General features: G+C 38.9%; 1 protein-coding gene across 1 annotated transcript in view; it reads right to left on the reverse strand.

Annotated features, from left to right (window-relative positions):
- Window positions 1–2,458: 2,458 nt before the first annotated feature.
- The window catches only part of qtrt2 (queuine tRNA-ribosyltransferase accessory subunit 2), a 35,854-nt gene continuing 20,616 nt past the window's right edge, over window positions 2,459–17,696 (reverse strand). The window contains exons 6-9 of the mRNA XM_078559924.1: window positions 10,304–10,503; window positions 7,609–7,760; window positions 5,247–5,346; window positions 2,459–4,115 (exon numbers count right to left, since the gene is read on the reverse strand). Coding sequence (XP_078416050.1) covers window positions 3,869–4,115; window positions 5,247–5,346; window positions 7,609–7,760; window positions 10,304–10,503 — 699 coding nt within the window. The 3' untranslated portion in view covers window positions 2,459–3,868. The remainder of the gene's footprint in view (window positions 4,116–5,246; window positions 5,347–7,608; window positions 7,761–10,303; window positions 10,504–17,696) is intronic.

Genomic DNA, 17,696 nt, shown 5'->3' on the forward strand with positions numbered 1-17,696 from the left:
GACTGGCACAAATCATACAGAAGAATTATGGTATAGAAAAGAAGCAGAGAGATAATAAGAAAGCAAGAAAAAAAAAACTTGCATTTATAGGTGCCATCTCAACTTCTGGACGTTCCAAAGACACAGTTGAAGTGTAGTCACTGTTGTAATGCAGGAACACATTGTTGTAATGTAGTTTCAGGAATACAGGCATTTTATTTTGTTCATGAGTGACACCATGGGACACCAATTGGTTTATTTCTAAACGTAGAACAGCATGTTTCATGATAACATAAAACCAATTTCACACTATATAAATGCACGTTAGTCTTTGCAGCTTTTTCATCAATATAATTTTTCTGATATTAATCATGATTTTTTGAAACTGTGGTTTGCACCTATCAAAGGCCAATAGTTAGCATGGGCTTCCTTGACTGATACATATCAATGAGTGAGCTACAACACAGCTTCACTGTGTTGATTCAGCTGTCAGAATTGCAAGAATGCAGCCCAAAGGCTTACAACATCATTAAATCCTCAGATTTCTTTAAGAGTTTTGAATAAGTTAATAGCTAATCTCATGCTGGCAGCTAGATTCCTAGGCCCCCAATTGATAGAGCAAGTAATACATGGAAAAATGTACACTGAGAATAACAACAGCTACATCTAATAATTACATCACAGACTTTCTATGTACTCAACATCACAGCATGTTAATGCAGGATAGGGTTCTCAGAATTGAGAACTCTAGGTAAAACTGAAATTTACCAGCGTTCTCCGCCAGAACTTAAATGGCTGTTATTAATATGTCAGAAAATAGTTTGGCGAATGGCAGCTGCCTTACTTTCTCAGAACGTGAAAGCCTGATGTGGGGTTTTTTTGCCTTTTAAATCCATTGTATTTTCATTTCTATTTTTAGCACTTATTTTGATACTTTATCAACATTAATCAATGCATTCTGTTTACCTATATTTAACAGCTTTTAAACAAACTTCCCATCAATTTGGTCTTTGGTGTTTCTTGGTACGGGCAACACATGATGTTTATAACATAAATAAGGCCTTACTTGATGCATTACTATCCTTGTCACATAAACACTGCAACATGGTACTCACTACTCCAAAGAGAGACAACTACCTTGTATAACACTGCCACCTAGCTCTCCCTTGGTTGAATGTTATTTCCCTGTCAGTATATTATTATTAGAAATGCCTTTGTTCTAATGCTTTATAGAGTTTGTTCAATAGATTTAAAAAAAACAGGAGTTTTGCATTTATTCAACTTTCATGACCTCAGGACATCTCGAAGTGCTTTACAGCCAATGAAGTACTTTTGAAGTGTGGTTGCTGTCATAATGTAGGAAACATGGCAGTCAGTTTGTACACAGCAAGCTCCCACAACAGCAACGTGATAATAACTAAATAACATTTTTTTTTTAAAAAGCAATATTTTGTTTGAAGGATAACTATTGACCAGGATAAATATTACATATGAACATATGAATTAGGAGCGGGAGTAAGTCACTCAGCCCCTCGAGCCTCCTCCACCAATCAATAAGATCATGGCTGATCTGATTGTAACCTCAACTCCACATTCCTGCATCCCCAGATAACCTATCATTCCCTTGCTTATCAAGAATCTATCTACCTCTACCTTAAAAATATTTAAAGACTCTGCTTCCACAGCCTTTTGAGGAAGAGCGTTCCAAAGACTACGACCCTCAGAGAAAAAAATTCTCCTCATCTCGGTCTTAAATGAGCTACCCCTTATTTTTAAACTGTGACCCTTAGTTCTAGATTCTTCCACAAGAAGAAACATCCTTTCCACATCCACACTGTCAAGACCCCTCAGGATCTTACATGTTTCAATCATATTGGGAGAATTCCCCTGCTCTTAACTGTAAATGGTCCCCTTTATTACAAAATTTGATTTGCAAAAGATAACTACCTTGAATAACAATTCGAAGAGTATAAAAAAGGTCTAGCATATACATGTCACACATCAAGGTGTCAAGGTATTTTTTTTAAAAAGCCTTCACTTGGTAACCAAGTCTCTCCCCAAGGACAAAAGAAAGGGTTTAGAAGCAGCTGCCAATCTACAGAAGCTTCAACCAACAATTAGCCTCTAGTCAATCTCAAAATGTATGTCTCTGAAGAAGGGTCATATGGACTTGAAACATTAACTTTGTTTTTCTCTCTCCACAGATGCTATCAGATCTGCTGAGCTTTTCTAGCATTTTCTGTTTTTGTTTCAGATTTGCAGCATCTGCAGTATTTTATCAAAATTTACCTTCTCCGACTATTTTCCCATAGGCAATATCAAACCTGTAGCCTTAATGGAACAGGCCTGATGAAACGTAGCTCCACCTTGGTAGCTGAACATCACATGGTTATGTTTACTCTGTGAGCAATATCATAAAAGATCAGCCAATCTTTGTAAGAAATATCATTAGTTGTAATAATGTAGAAGAGCATCTGAATAGATAAAGCATACCTGCTTTAATAAAAAGGTAGCACTTCAGCTTTCAATTTTCACATTTTCAAATGCTTTTAAATTGCAAAGGAAGTTCTATAAGTCTTACAGTCTAAAATGTCTGCAGCCAATTTTGATGCATTAAATAAAATAGGTACCTTTTCTTGCTTCATACAGGCTTAATTTTTAAAATAACTGTGAAAGGAAGGTTGAAGTATAATATAACTATTTAAATTGGTGAATTGATAATCCGGAGAATTAACTCATTGTTACTAATGAGTACGGAATAATACCTTAGAGTTGAGTAAATTGGGGCACTAAAAATAGATACTGGAGGAGAAATTCAACTTGCACAAAATTCTGCTCAATTAATGACTAAAAAGAGGAAGATGTGGGGTGTGTGTGGGGGGGCATCCCCAGGCCAGCAATGATCTGCAGTGGTTATGTGGATCCAGGCAGAGGACACCTGCTTCCCCCCACTTCCTGGAAAATGTAACTTTGAAAAATTGTTGTGGCTCCTTTAAACGCCATTGGTTAGGATGCTCAAGTCTTGGTTCAACTAAGTGGGGAGCTTGAAGTGGAACTGATATGGGGATCTTACAGCCAGTGTTGGATCCAGGTTTGTTTAGTAAAAGCAGGCATACACCTGCTTTGGACGGACTTGCTAGATGCCATTGATCCTCAAGCTTGATGCCATATTGGCCTCCCTGCACCCCACAGGTGCAAGACCAACGGCTGCAAGTTGAACTTCTCCACCCATCCAAAACCGCCTTTTTAACGTCAGTGGCAGTGAAGGACAAAGATCTTGTTGATGCATAAATTGCACATTCAACCATCAAAATGTAAATTCTAAAACAGTGAGTGCAGATTTTAGTTAAAAGCAATTCAATTCTGTCAAGTATTTTCTGAGCATCTCTGCCACATTCACTCACAATTAGATAGGAATGTTAAAAACAGAAAGGTAAAAAATAAATCAGAAAAGTCATCCACTTCAACATGTTTGTTGGGGGTAGTGGTGTGAGTTTTGAAATTCAACACATCAGAGCGGAGCTCTGTCAATTCCAACAGAATGTTACTAGACTTCCTATATTCATACACTTTCAAAGTAAAACATTTTCTTAAAAAATAATCTGCGCTCACTAATGAAAACATGCATGAGTCAAAGCGCAGCTTTCAAACTCCTTGTGCAGTTTCAACTATCACACATTAATGTAATGTGAATGATACATAACATGATGGAGGAGTTGGGGATGCTGGGCACTACAAGGTTAAGACTACAGTATCATCAAATGTCAAAGTAATTGATTGACACTTAAGTAGGTCCAAATAATTCATTGCAGCATCTGTCGGCAAGCAATGTCTGTGTCAAAACCATTATATACGTTGGATACCCATCACCTGCCTTGTCAATCATGTATTAACCATGTTCATGTTCCACCTTCTGTTTTGTAATGAGTTCCTTAAGTTGCTGCATTTTGTCATCTCTCAAAGCATCACGGATAGACTGGAAGAATCCAAAGTAGTGATGGAGGTTGTGGATCATGAGAAGGACTCCAGCCAGCAGCTCATTTGTCACAAGAAGGTGGTAGAGGTAGGCACGTGTGTGGTTCTTGCAGCAATAGCAGGAACAGCCCTCCAGCAAGGCCCTGAAGTCACCACGGAATCTGAATGTTAAGAATCACACAAACATCAAATAGGTATCTCAAAACGAACTGTGGAATCATTGACTGCTTAAACAATACACAATGAGCTACAAACTTTAGCGGTAGTCAAAAAAATGAAGGTGTATGACATTAACCAGGGAATGCAAAATTACAAGAATGCCACTATATTTTATTTAATGAATTCACCTTCAAGTCATCTGTTTAATCAATACTAATACACTGAGGCAGAAACATGTTACTTACTATCCAATAGTGCCATTTTTGTAATTTATATATCCTTGCAAACTAAGTAACTGCAATTCAGAAGACACTATTTCTATAGGTGGGTACAACTGCTGGTAAAGAATGATCCCCTATGGGATTCATTTCTGTGTTCCAAAGCAAAACAGTTTACAGTGTTCAGTGAGAGAGTTCTATAAGTCCCATAAAACAAACAGGATGGCCAGATGGTGCAGTGGGCACAAATAATGGCCACTAGTGAATCATACAGAGCAGAAAACTCCTGAACTAATCACTGGCCTGGGCTGACTTAGCTGGATTGTACCTGGTCATGGTAAGGGGCTTTGATGGGGAGGGCTCCGAGAAAAAACAATGAGGGCAGGGCTTCCATTTCTGACAGATCTGCCATCACTCACACTGGAAGTCTATGTGTACACACTTCAGGGGCCACAAAGGTAAAATGGTTGGCACAGGCTTGTAGTTTAGAAGGTTAAGGGGTGATTTAATTGAATGGAAGAAAATAATACTGGAATGAACATGTAAGCGACACAGCGCACAGGGATCTTCCTGCAGTATGTCTATTTCGCTGATGATATTGGGCATTATGCTTTTTATAGACATAAGCAAATGTCCAACGGGAAACTAGAAAAAAAAAGCAGGGATATCCAACACTCACTGCCAAAGTAAACCATCAGTGCTGACAAAATTTATCAAATCATTTAGTTCACTGTACAGAGTTGACAATTGATCAGATACTGTACCATAGGAGCCCTTGGAGGTGAAATGGTCAGTTTTTCCTGCAGTGCATTTCTTGTTAAGTTACAAAGGAAAACAACATTTAAAGAGAGACTCTACTGAATACTCCACTACATGTACTAAAAACAACAGTTTATTAAAAATTCAGACACTTACTGTTCACTTCTCAGGTCAGTTGTAAAAGGAATCATCTTGCCCTCATTGCCCAAGGCCTTGTTACTAATCTCAATATCCGCACAGCCATTTTTTTCCAATACTGAAATATAATTCAAAGCACATATTAGAGCCATGTTCTCTTATTGTTCTCAGTTCCTGCCTCACAAGTTAACAGTAGGTGAAATCTGATGTTAAAGAAAGCTTTAATCAGTTATTGCGTCAGTTACTGGACTTCTCACATGGTAATTTGATTCAACTGTACTGGGTGGCAGTAACTGTAAACCGTAATTTCAGTTTAATGGTCGATCATTGGTGCATGTGGATAATACTGTTTGGAAAGTTATGTAAATACAAATTTTGATTCTTTAGACCCTGTTTTTGAGCAGAAATTGAAAGAATAACTCACCTCCTGACTCTCCTAAGCCTGTCCATCATCTATAAAGTACCTATCAGGAGTGTGATGGAATACTCTCCACTTGCTTGGATAAGTGCAGCTCTAACAACACTCAAGAAACTCGACACCATCCAGGACAAAGCAGCCTGCTGAATCGGCACACCATCCACTAATGTAAACATTTACTCCCTCCACCATCAATGCACCGTGTTAACAGTGTGTACCATATACAAGATGCCCTTCAGCAACTCACCAAGACTCCTTCGACAGGACTTTCCAAACTGGCAAACTCTACCACCTAGACAGACAAGGGCAGCAGATGCATAGGAACACCACCACCTGCAAGTTCCCCTTAAATGCACACACCATCCTGACTGGGAACTGTATTGCTGTTCCTTCACTATTGCTAGATCAGAACTCCCTTCCTAACAGCATTGTGGATGTACCTGCACCACATGGATTGCAGCGGTTCAAGGCGGTGACTCACCACCACCTTCTTAAGTGCAAGTAGGGATGGGCAACAAATATCCCATGAAAGAATTTTTTTTTAAAAGTCCCCAATGTGAAAGTTGAGCATGACAACCAGATGACATGAGAGTGACTGACACCTCTGAACAATAACAGATAGCCTGCAGCCAATCCAAATTTGTAACGGTTCCAATGGCCCCAAAATTAAATGGTTTCAAACACATGGATAAACGATAACAGTTATACCCGCTTTCTGCCTCGAAATCCAAAACGGAACAAAGAAATGTTAATATGTGGCTTTCACTACTAAATAATGCTGTTATCAAAAACAGGCTTCAGGTCTGACACCAAGTTTACAGCTGTGAAACAGGCAACACAAATATAAAGAGAAATTGTTTTCTCTGCATTCCACCCTACCACCCAGGATGGTGGGCTGACCAGCTCTCTTTTGCAGTTATCCAAGACATTGTTAAACAATCTACCTCATCAGAGGTAACTCATTACTCTTTGATGTGGTGTCTGCATCCAACACAGACAAAACTTCTAGAAAGTAAAATTGTCATAATGCTGCCAAATTCTGAATGTCAATAACTATATATTTAAAATATAGAGGCTTTGTGCCTTTAAAAGTACAGATCTCTAAACCGTAACAATTAGATGCATCCAACTGCACAACTAGCAATAGCTTTAGCTGATATCAAAAACTATGAAGTCTATTTGCATTAGAAATGTTAAAATCCAGGCTAACAGAATTATTAATTATATCACATGAAAGGTATACTGTTCAGTCAGAGACATCGGTAGTTGCACAATCCTTAGTTGGGATTGTGGCAATTACTTAATGCTTAGGGATACTCCTTCGCAGGTAACTTAGATCATCCATATGGAGTACTAGTGCAAGAAACAGAAAATACCATATCTGTGCAGTAGGAGGTGCTCCTCTGAGGCTGTGGCTAAAGCACATTGTTGGAAAAAGCATAGGGAGCTTTATCCTCTGTTGAACTGTGGAAATACTGAACTGGGAGCAACTGATGCCAACACAAAGTTTCTGAAATAGGAAGTGTTCCATGCCCAGCATTAACACCTCTCATTTTGATGAAAATGTTATACAATATAGGAAAATTGATTGAAAATTGAAAATCAGCATCTTTAGTTCAACATATAGCAGGGCTCATTTAATCAGGTCACGTTGGGATTGCAAACCTTTGCACAAATGCTGAACAAACTGTTAGGTAATGTAAATGACACAGTCCTATTTTCCAGGTTCTAGTTACTGTATCTCTGATTAGGCTGCATCACATAAGATGGTGAATGAGGGAAGTCAGATGTGGCTCAGGTGTTCTCACTACCACAAGCCTGACCTGGGTGCTCAAGGCAGGCGAGAACACATTATGCCAAGCCATGAATAATAATAATATGGACGGACTACTATAGAGACCACGGCAACCTTTGTTATGTGTCGCATACTAACACAACACACTGACATTCTATAACTGGTACCTTCTGTCTCTGGGTCCATCTTGTATTTAAAATTGAACGTCAGAGCTCTTCCTTGTTCGGTCATCAGATAGGGATAGAACCCTTCAAACAAATCCACTCCTCTTGATATACATTCCAGCACTTCATCTGGCTTTCCAATCCCATGGATCAACCTAATATTGGGGGAGGGAAGGAGGAGAGAGGGAAATTTGAATAAATGTTACAATATTAAACAACAATGAGGTGCAACAAAACACACATTCTGGAAGAATCCAGTTAGCTTAATTGAAGAACTATGATTCAAAGCATATAGAAACAGAAATATTGGAAATACTCAGATCGGACAGGATCACATTACTAAAACAATTCTGAAAGGTACTCTGTACTGTTAAACACCTTGCATAATACTTTACATTAATTAATCTTGCTAACAAACAAACTTCACTTAAGAAAATTCAACAATTATTTTAACAAATTTAATGCACATCATCAACTTACCATCATGAAGCCTCCTCTGAAAGAGACAAATCAAATCCAATAATTTTAGAACCTCTGCTTTTCCTTTCCAATTCTCTATCTTCATCTATTGCGCCGAGATCCTTATGCAGTTCTCAGGGAGCGCTGCACTGTCAGAGGTGCCATCTTTCAGATATGTTAAATTGAGACGTGCCTGTCCTCACAGGCAGATCCCATTACATTATTTGAAAAAAGCAGGGGAATTCTCCTGGTGCCCAGGCCAATATTTATTCCTCAATCAACATCACTAAAACAGTTTAATTAGTCGTCCAGCTCACTGAAGTTCGTGAGACTTCGCTTTGTTCAAGTTGGCAGCCACATTTCTCAGGTGGATGTAAACAATCCATAGTGCAATGTCAAAGAAGAGTTGGTGCAGTCTCCCAATCTTTCTAATCCAATATTTATCCCTTAACCAACATCATGAAAAACAGTTTGTCTGCTCATTACTACATTGCTGTTTGGGGGACTTTGCTGTGTGCAATTAGCTGTTACGTTTCCCACGCTTAAGTAGTGACTACATTGCCTGCAAACTCTTTGTAACGATCTGATGCCATATGTACTATTTGAAAGCAAGTCCTTCTTTTCCTACTTTGCAACAATGATTACACTTTAAAAGTACACCATTAACTGTAAAGCACTTTGAGATGTCCTGATGCTGTGCAAGGTGCTAGGTAAAGGTAATTTCTTTTTTCTTTAATTATAATATAACCAATCATTTTAAACTAGCTTGGTAAAGGGCACGGAGTTACTTCATCTTGTTATCTTCTACGTGCTCTCAACAGAGAACCATTTTCAAATCTGATCATGACCCGTAGAGTGAAAAGAAGCAAGAGCAATGTTCATAAAACATGTATGGCATGTTTCTGCTCAGTTGGGAGCATTTGACTGTGTTGAAGAGTGCCTGGATACATGCAGCTTCAACAGTAAACAAGAAACTCAGCACCATCCAGGACAAAACAGCTCACTTGATTGGCATCCCATCCTCCACTGGCACACAGTGACAGCAATGTGTAGAATCTAGGGGATGAAAGCAGCAACTAGCTAAGGCTTCTTCAACTGAAGTACCCCCAAACTTGCAATCTCTACCACCTAGAACAAGGGTAGCAAGTACATGGAAAAACCTATGTAGCGAAAGCATTAGCCTGAGCCTCTGGATTACTAGTCCAGTGACATTACCATTGTGCCATCATTACCTCCATACATTTGGTGATATGCAAATGAGTGAGCAGAACTTGCACTTTTTTGCTCAATTTGTACCCAGATTGGCAATTGAGCCCAAAGTGTAAAGTCTTAGTTGTGATGTGTGAAATAAACGTGTGTGTCAGTGCAGACAGTATTAGACATCATGTTTCCTGCACTCATCAAACATAAGAAATAAGAGCTAGAGTAGGCCATGTGTCCCCTCAAGCCTGCTCTTATATTCAATAAGATCATAGCCAATCTTCTACCTCAATTGTTTTTTCCCATCCTACGCCCAGAGTCCTTGATTCTCTTAGAACCCAAAAATCAATCAATCTAATCCTTAAACATATGCAACAACTGAGCATCCCAAAGATTCACATCCCGAGTGAAGAAACTTCTGCTCACCTTAGACCTAAATGGCCAACCTCCTATCCTCAGACTATGCCCCCTAGTTCTAGCCTCTCCAGCTAGGAGAAACAGCCTCACAGCAAATACCCCATTGAGCTCTCTCAGAATCTTATATGTTTCAATAAGATCACTTCTTATTCTTCAAAACTCCAGAGAATATAGGCCCATTGTACTTAATATATACGAGATGTAAACTACAATAGAGGGTGTAATACTAATTCTAAAGTGAAAATACCCACAACAGACACCAATTCATGGGTCCATCTAAGAACTCACAGGATGGAGAAGAATTGATGTGCCTGTGACTTAAGGAAGTTTCCTACAATGGATCTGTATTTTAAGCACAGCTTTGTAGGTAAAACACTAGCCAATGAAAAAATTATGAAATATTTCCTCAAATGTTCGGCTGCCTGTTGCAGAGTGGATGTGAGGTTAAACCATGTTGAGTCAGAAAAGTATTCCAGTTATCAGAATGACAGAGATGCCAATATCTTTTTGCTGCTGTTAGATGTCTCTAAACAGCTTTTAAATAAAAGTACTGGTGACTGATGCTTATCAATGCCTGTTCAATTAAGACACATTGATTGCCCAATTTTGTATTTTCCCCTACCTGGGTTTATGTTCAGGCAGTTCTCCTGTGACTGAGGAAATCAAGTTCAGTTTCAGGTCATTGGGTATGTCCTTTCCCTGAAAACCATCCAAAAGGAAACCTCCAACTGGCCTCTTCATAGTTTCTGTAACGGACCTCAGCCTTTCCTCCAGAACGTCTCCTCCTTCTATTACACCTATAATCTCCGTGTTCTTCAGCACCTGGCACAAATAATAAACAGTCAACTCAAACACCAACCAAATTAGTAACTTTTACTTTATATTTACTGCAACACAACTTTTGCATTGCAACTCTATGAAATATTACAACATAAATTACACAACCACATTTTATTACTTCAAAACCGATAATGCTAATGTTTCCTTTGACTGGCCCCTTGTTTTTGCCTGCCTTCACCTAAAGCTGCTAAACTGCCAGTTGCCTCCGTTACCCTCAGCAAAGGGACCATTTTACAAATGTCACTCCTGTCTTAACGAAGAATAAAAATATCAGCTTGCGTTCCTGTTCTTGCTTTCTATTCTGCTCCCCGATCTGGAAACATAGAAAGTACAGGGGAGATATAAAAAAAGGAGTAAGGGGGTCAAAGAGAGAGAGGATGAGAACAGATGAGCAAATAGTGAAAGGGCAGTCAAAGGAAAGATGGAGCAGTTAGGGACCAAAATAGAGAGATTCTTCTGAAGGCAGAGGGCATGGCTGGGGTTCTAAATCAGTACTTTGCATCTGTCTTTACCAGGGAAAAGGATGCTGCTAATGTGACAATAAAGGAGGAGGCAGTAGCGATATTGAATAGGATAAAAACAAAGAGGATGTACTTAAAATGCTGGCAGTTCTCAAAGTAGAAAAGTCACCTGGTCTGGATCAAATACGTCCTAGATTAGTAAAGGATGGCAAGGATGAAAATTGTGGAGCCTCTGGCCACAAACTTCCAATCCTCCTTGGATACAGGTGGTGGTTTCAGAGACCTGGAGGGTTGCAAATGTTACATTAGTCTTCAAAAAAGGGGGAGGGGGATAAATTTGACAACTACAGGCCAGTCAGCCTAATGTCAGCAATAAGGAAACTTTGAGACACAATAATCCAGAATAAAATTAATTGTCCTCTGGTAAAGTATGGGCTAATAATGAAAATTAGCACAGGTTTGTTAAAGTTAAATTTCATTGAGTTCTCTGATGACAGGACGGAAAGGGTCAATGAGGGTAGTGAGGTTGGTGTTGTGCATATGGGCTTTCAAAAGGCATTTGGCAAAGTGTCACATAATAGATTTGTTAGTAAAATTGAAGTCGAAAGGATTAAAGGAACAGTGACAGCACAGATACAAAATTGGCTAAGGGATAGAAAGCAAAGGGTAGTGGAAAATGGTTGCTGGGGGGTACAGAGTAGAGTTTCCCAGGGGTCAGTTTTGGGACCACTGCTCCTTTTTAATATATATTAATAGCTTGGACTTGGGTCTACAGGATATAAATTCAAAGTTTACAGATGACATGACAGTTGGTGATGCAGTAAACAATGAGGAAGATAGTAAAACAATTCAGGAGGAAGTAAACAGACCAGTAAAATGGGCACATGGTAGCCTTTTAAAATGAGTTATGGCACTGGCTGGGCCACCTAGCGTGGTCATTGTGACAATGTACCAGTGCACCCACCATCCTTCAATTACGTGGCATCTTTTAGTTACAGTCAATGCACTATTGAAAAGCAGTTAATGCAATGCAGATTGCATACAATAATCTGATGAAGATTTAATCTATCCTGAATTGGCTTTTTAAGCGTCTATGTTATCAAACACAATCAAGCATTTGTGTTTTATTTCTGTTACAAAATGTAGTATGGGTGGGGTGGGGGGGAAAAGTAGCTGGGGCAAATTAGCACAATAGAGGCAAATGCTATTGCATTTAGTAACACATATAGAAATGAAATTCAAATATTTTAAATTAAATTTTTTGACAAGAAATCAAAGTCTAGCAACTGACAAGGAATATTTTTAAAATTGTAACTTTAAAGGTATCTTTTCAATTTTGAGAGGCTATTGTCTTAGTGCAGCGATGATGGAACTTGGCAAGTCTGATACAATATTTTGAGAGCTCCTATTAAATGGCAATAAACCGTCTGCACCATAATCTAGTTTAACCACTATATTAAAATTTGTGGTGTGCATAGCAGCCAGTATATATTCCTTTGCTGGACAATGATGCAGCGTAACATTTTTCTTTATGGACATTCTAGCTTCAAGATTCTTTTATAAAAATTTCTGCAACAACAATCTAGTCTGGCAGAAGTACTTTGGAATTTACAAATATTTCAGGGTCTTTCATTATCAGCTTGCTACTTGTGCTAGAATAATTGTTGATTTCCCATTTGGATCTTTTGTTCCAGATGATCACAAAGAGGTTTGGGAATCCTGGCACAATGTCACATTAGTGAGATTAAGATATAAGTATGAAAAGGAGAAACAGCCAGAATTCTTTACTTTGAGTACGGGAAACAGAACTGTTTGTGTTTGAAATCACAAAATCAATAACTTCAAGTTACAATTCAGGATTCAACACTGTCAAAGAAATTGACTTTTAGGGTTGCAAATATTTTGAAACGGCAGTACACAATCAGATAATGCTCTATATAATGAGGTTGCGAAAAGCAAAATCACAAGTGAATGCTTGGGGTAAATTCACATATTATAGAGGTGTTAGAATCATATCTTTTAAGACTGAAGTTTTCTTTTATAAAATGGAAGGATTTGGCATGATCTGGACACATGGATGTTAACCTGGGATTTTTCTTAAAAGGTCATGAATTCACCTTGGAACTGTAAACAAGCAGGTCTCTTCCAAGAAATCACCTGACCTATATGAGGAGGAGTGGTTTGTTTGTTTGAACTGCAAAGCACTTTACTTTACGAAAAGCTGGGAGACAAAAAAGGCAGTCACATGGGAGAGAGGGACAAAAACTTAAGTTGTTAACCTGCTTGTTTTGAAGGCAGCTTTGTTGGAGAAAAAGCTGAGGAAGTAAAGCTACCTTGACTGGCACCCTCTCTTTTCCTTGACTAAAATTGTGCATGGCTATCAACCTGTAGCCAGAGAACCCTCAGTTGTTTACAGTCCCATGGTGAACTTATGACCTTTTAAAAAAAATCCCAGGTTAGCATCCACGAGTCCAGATCATGCCAAATCCTTCCATTTTGTAATAGAAAACTTCAGTAACTAGTTGCATTTGGACCTGCAAAGCTGAGACGAGTGGTGAGAACTTCCAGACATCCACCAGGACCATGAGAGAACTCAAGGTTGACAGCATTGAGACCCTGCAGACTTTATTCTTTATTTTATAACGCCCATCCTCCAAAGACCATCTCTGCAGAGAGACTCTGTTTGTCCTTTGTTTGTCTGTGTGCGCGCTGGGGGAATTTTTTTAGGAAGAGATAGATAGTTATACTTACTGGTAACAATTGTGTGTTAAACAGTACTTGTAACTTGTTAAAAGGAGTTTTGTTTTAAAATAAATTAATCATTCTGAGCTTTGAAAGAAGCCTGGTCAGAGTCTCTTCTCTTCTGGGTACTAGAGGTATAGGTACACAATTGGCCATTTCGGTGAGAAAATGAAACATTTAAATTAATAGCATGGCCTGCGAAACAGTGGGGCTTGATAATTCACACATTCCTCCCACCCCGGAAATAATAAATGTAATAATAGCCAATTGCATATTTAATAGCAATAATTGGGACACCTTAGGTGATTGATGCTAATGAAATTGTGTTGCTGAATGCATTATAAACGAAAAGATGATGATGCATGAGAAATCATTGTTGGAGCAATTCAAGTTGTATCAAAACACTGGTTTAAAAGGACCAAATATTTTCTTATGACATCTGCTCTAATCCGACCTGCTCAGTAATAATACAGGTATTTGTCAATTGTATATTTGAATGTCCCACATGAGTTATAAAGACTGTAAATCTCTTAGTGTCTCTCCCAAAGCCCAAATTTCTAGTACTCAAGTCGTGTAATATGAATGCAAAAAAGTTCATTTAAAAGTTTTTTTTTACTGTTTAAATGTTGGCTGTCTATTAAGCATGCAAAGGGAATGGATGATGCCGGATAATTAAAAATGCTAGTTCCATGTTTTCAACCAATCGGGAAGCTCCTGGTTGATCTCATGGTGCTGAGGGTGTTGAGGTCACGCAAAAGATGTGGGAACGGGAACTTAGTGAGCAACATCAAGGGATCATGGTGCAGAACAGTGGGAGGTTGAAACCAGAGCGAGGGCAGGCCGTGGATAACAATTAACCACGAGTAACTCATTTTCTTAAGTTAATGGAGGGTGAGCACCAGGCTGAAGGTTCTCTCACAGCAGAAAATGCCCTTGCGTTGACCCTGGATTTGATAGAAATATTCAAAATCATGGATCTTTTGATATAGCAAATGAGGGGAAATTATTATTTCCTGGGTCAGTAACAAAAGGACACAGATTTAAGATTCAAGAGGGTGATTAATCTTTGGAATTCCCTTCCCCAGAAAGCAGTAGAGGCTGGGTCACTGAATTTATTAAAGGCTGAGTTAGATAGATTTTTGATAGACAAGCAAGTCAAGGGTTATGGGGGCAGATAGGAAAGTGGGTTGAGACCGCAACCAGATCAGTCATGATCTTCTCGAATGGCGGAGCAGGCTCAAATGGGCCGACTCTTGTTCATAGGTCCTACATTCCTATGAGTTGTGGTGATCTGGAATGCATTGCCTGAAAAGGTGAACAGTAACTTTCAAAAGGGAACTCGATATACAGTGAAATCATGATGAGTTAAACTTGGGTGACATGAAATTCCGGTTATATCGTAGTTGTCAACCATTCCCACCAGCAGAATAGCAAATCCCATAGAATAATGCCCATGATAAGCTGAAATTCCGCATTGGTAACTCCGGATTAGCTGAACTTGTATAATTTTGTCATATGACTGCGCCAACAAGAACGGGGCTAGACCACGCAAGAACGCAACATCACGGAGCACTGGGCAAGCCATCAGTTGACATTGAGATCTCCCTGTGAAAGAACATGCAAATCCTGTGAGTAAGGCTAAACCTGTGAGAAAGTTCAAAGTGTTGTCAATCAGAGAGATGGTGAAGTTGATATAGCAAGTGGAAAACCATTGCGTGAAATGGAAAACAGACATCACAAAGGAGTGGAAGATTCTGCCATCAAGGCTATTTACCAATATGAAACACAAGGATAACATCTTGGAATAGTTTGACAAACAGGCATTCTTTCCAGTAAGGAAGAGAATGAGGATGGCTGCATATCCCAATGCTGAAGAAGCTCTGCTAATGTGGCTCAAGGCCTGCTCACCATCGTCTTGCTGATCTACCCTGTTTCCTGTAGCATAATAAATATCCTTGCCCTTAAATCCCTTCATAGCTGTGCCTCACACTATCTCTGCAATTTTGTTTAACCCTATAATTGCTTCTCAAACACACTGTTCTTTCAACTCGTCTTCTGTGCATCCTATCTTCCTTTCCTCAATCACAGGTGGCACAGTCTTCAGCTAACCAGGTATAATTTTCTGCAAGTTCTTCCCTTAGACCTCTCCGCGTCTTCTTCCACCTTTAAAAACCTTCTGAGAATCAACTTCTGAAACCAAACCTTTAGTCACCCTCCTAATGTTGCTCTGCCTAGCTTGTCATCCATTTACTTTTGCCCATCCATAAAGCAGCTTAGGACAGTTCTTTACATTCAAGGCACTATATAAACGCAATCCATCAACAAAATCAATATTTTTGGTTCTTTTCATGCTCTTCTCAGTGAAAGAAAGGGTTTTCATTGCTGAGAAAAGCTCACTACTGTATAAATTGATGGAATAGGAATGGCATCACAATTCAAGGAATGTGGTTTTTAACTGCATGTTTCCTGAGGATGAAACACAATCCCTTTGTACTCCAACAACCCTAATGATAATTATTCTCGTGGCTATGTTGTTTATTTGATGCCAACGTGAAACATTTGTGGGTAAACATTTTAAGACATTCAATGCCCTCCTCCCCCAAAAAATTTCCAATTGCTTGCTAGCTCGCTTTTAGAGTTTAACCGTCATATTGAACTTTCATTTTCGACCTGAGCCAAGACACTGATGTTCTCTATTCAAGCTATTGTCTTCTGCAGCATCGCACTAATTACTATTTGTCCTCCTGCCCTTGTCACAATTTACTGAAAACTCCAAGACAACACACCTTTGCCAAATTCTGTTCACTGATGGGAGATTTCTTTGAGGGCTGCAAAAAGCTCAAAGCCTGAGGTTTCATTTGTTCCCATCTATTTTCAAACTTCACCGCTGCCGAATGGGTACAACTGCAGTTCTTCTGGCACTTATCCTTTTTCCACAAATATATATATATATATATATATATATAATGGGCACCTGTATTTTGGTGAAAGGGTATGCCCGAAATATTAACCTTTTCCTTTCCAGATGCTAAACGGCCTGCTGTGCATTTTCAATGTTTATTACTTTTCCATTTACATCATTTGCCTCCCTCGAGTGCCAATTTGTGTCCCTCATCAGGTGAGATTTCAAACATTTTAAGCTTAAAGCCTTTTGCTTTTAGTGCTCATTGCAGTTCGATTTAAAATGTGTTCACTGAAAGTTTGAGACGTATTAGTTATTTCAGAGTAATAGTTTACAATGAAAATGTTGTCATTGAGTCATTATTATGTTAGAACACAGGAGGAGGCCATTAGGCCAAGCCAATGGAGTCAATGCCAACTCTCTTTAGAACAACCCATTCAGTCACATTCTCCCACTCCATCCCCGTAAGTTTATTTCCTTCAAGTGCCCATCCAATTTCCTTTTGAAATTATTGATTGTCTCTGCTTCCATCACCCTTGTAGGCAGAGTGTTTCAGGTCAAAGTTTAAAAGTGCGCTGTTACCAACCAAAAGCAGTCAATCAATGAAATGCACAATCTGGTTTCATTTATGGTACACAGTTACATTGTTATGAGTAACCTGTTTTAATCTAATCCCAAATAAAAACAGAAAATGCTGGAAAAATTCAACAGGTCTGATAGCAGCTGCGGGAGAGAGAGAAAGAGTTAACAGGTTTGTATGACCCTCTGAAGAAGGACCTGCTGAGTTTTTCCAGCATTTTCTGTTTTTAACTTCAGATTTCCAGCATCTGCAGTATTTTGCTTTTATCTTAGTGTTTAATCTAATCCCATCTGTTTTACAAAGCAGCAGACACCACCTAAGTGTTTGTTTATCATGCAGGGTACTAGGGTAGCCAGCTCCCAATGCCTGGGTGTCATGCAACCAGGAGCAATCTCAGAGTAAATCTATCAGTTTTTCAAAAATTATTTTCCTATTTGCCATGGATGACACAAATGTCCTTAAAATCGGTGTAAGAAATGAGAAAATGGTA

Source organism: Cetorhinus maximus, chromosome 16, assembly GCF_964194155.1.
Source record: "Cetorhinus maximus chromosome 16, sCetMax3.hap1.1, whole genome shotgun sequence".
NCBI classification, from domain to species: Eukaryota; Metazoa; Chordata; class Chondrichthyes; order Lamniformes; family Cetorhinidae; genus Cetorhinus; species Cetorhinus maximus.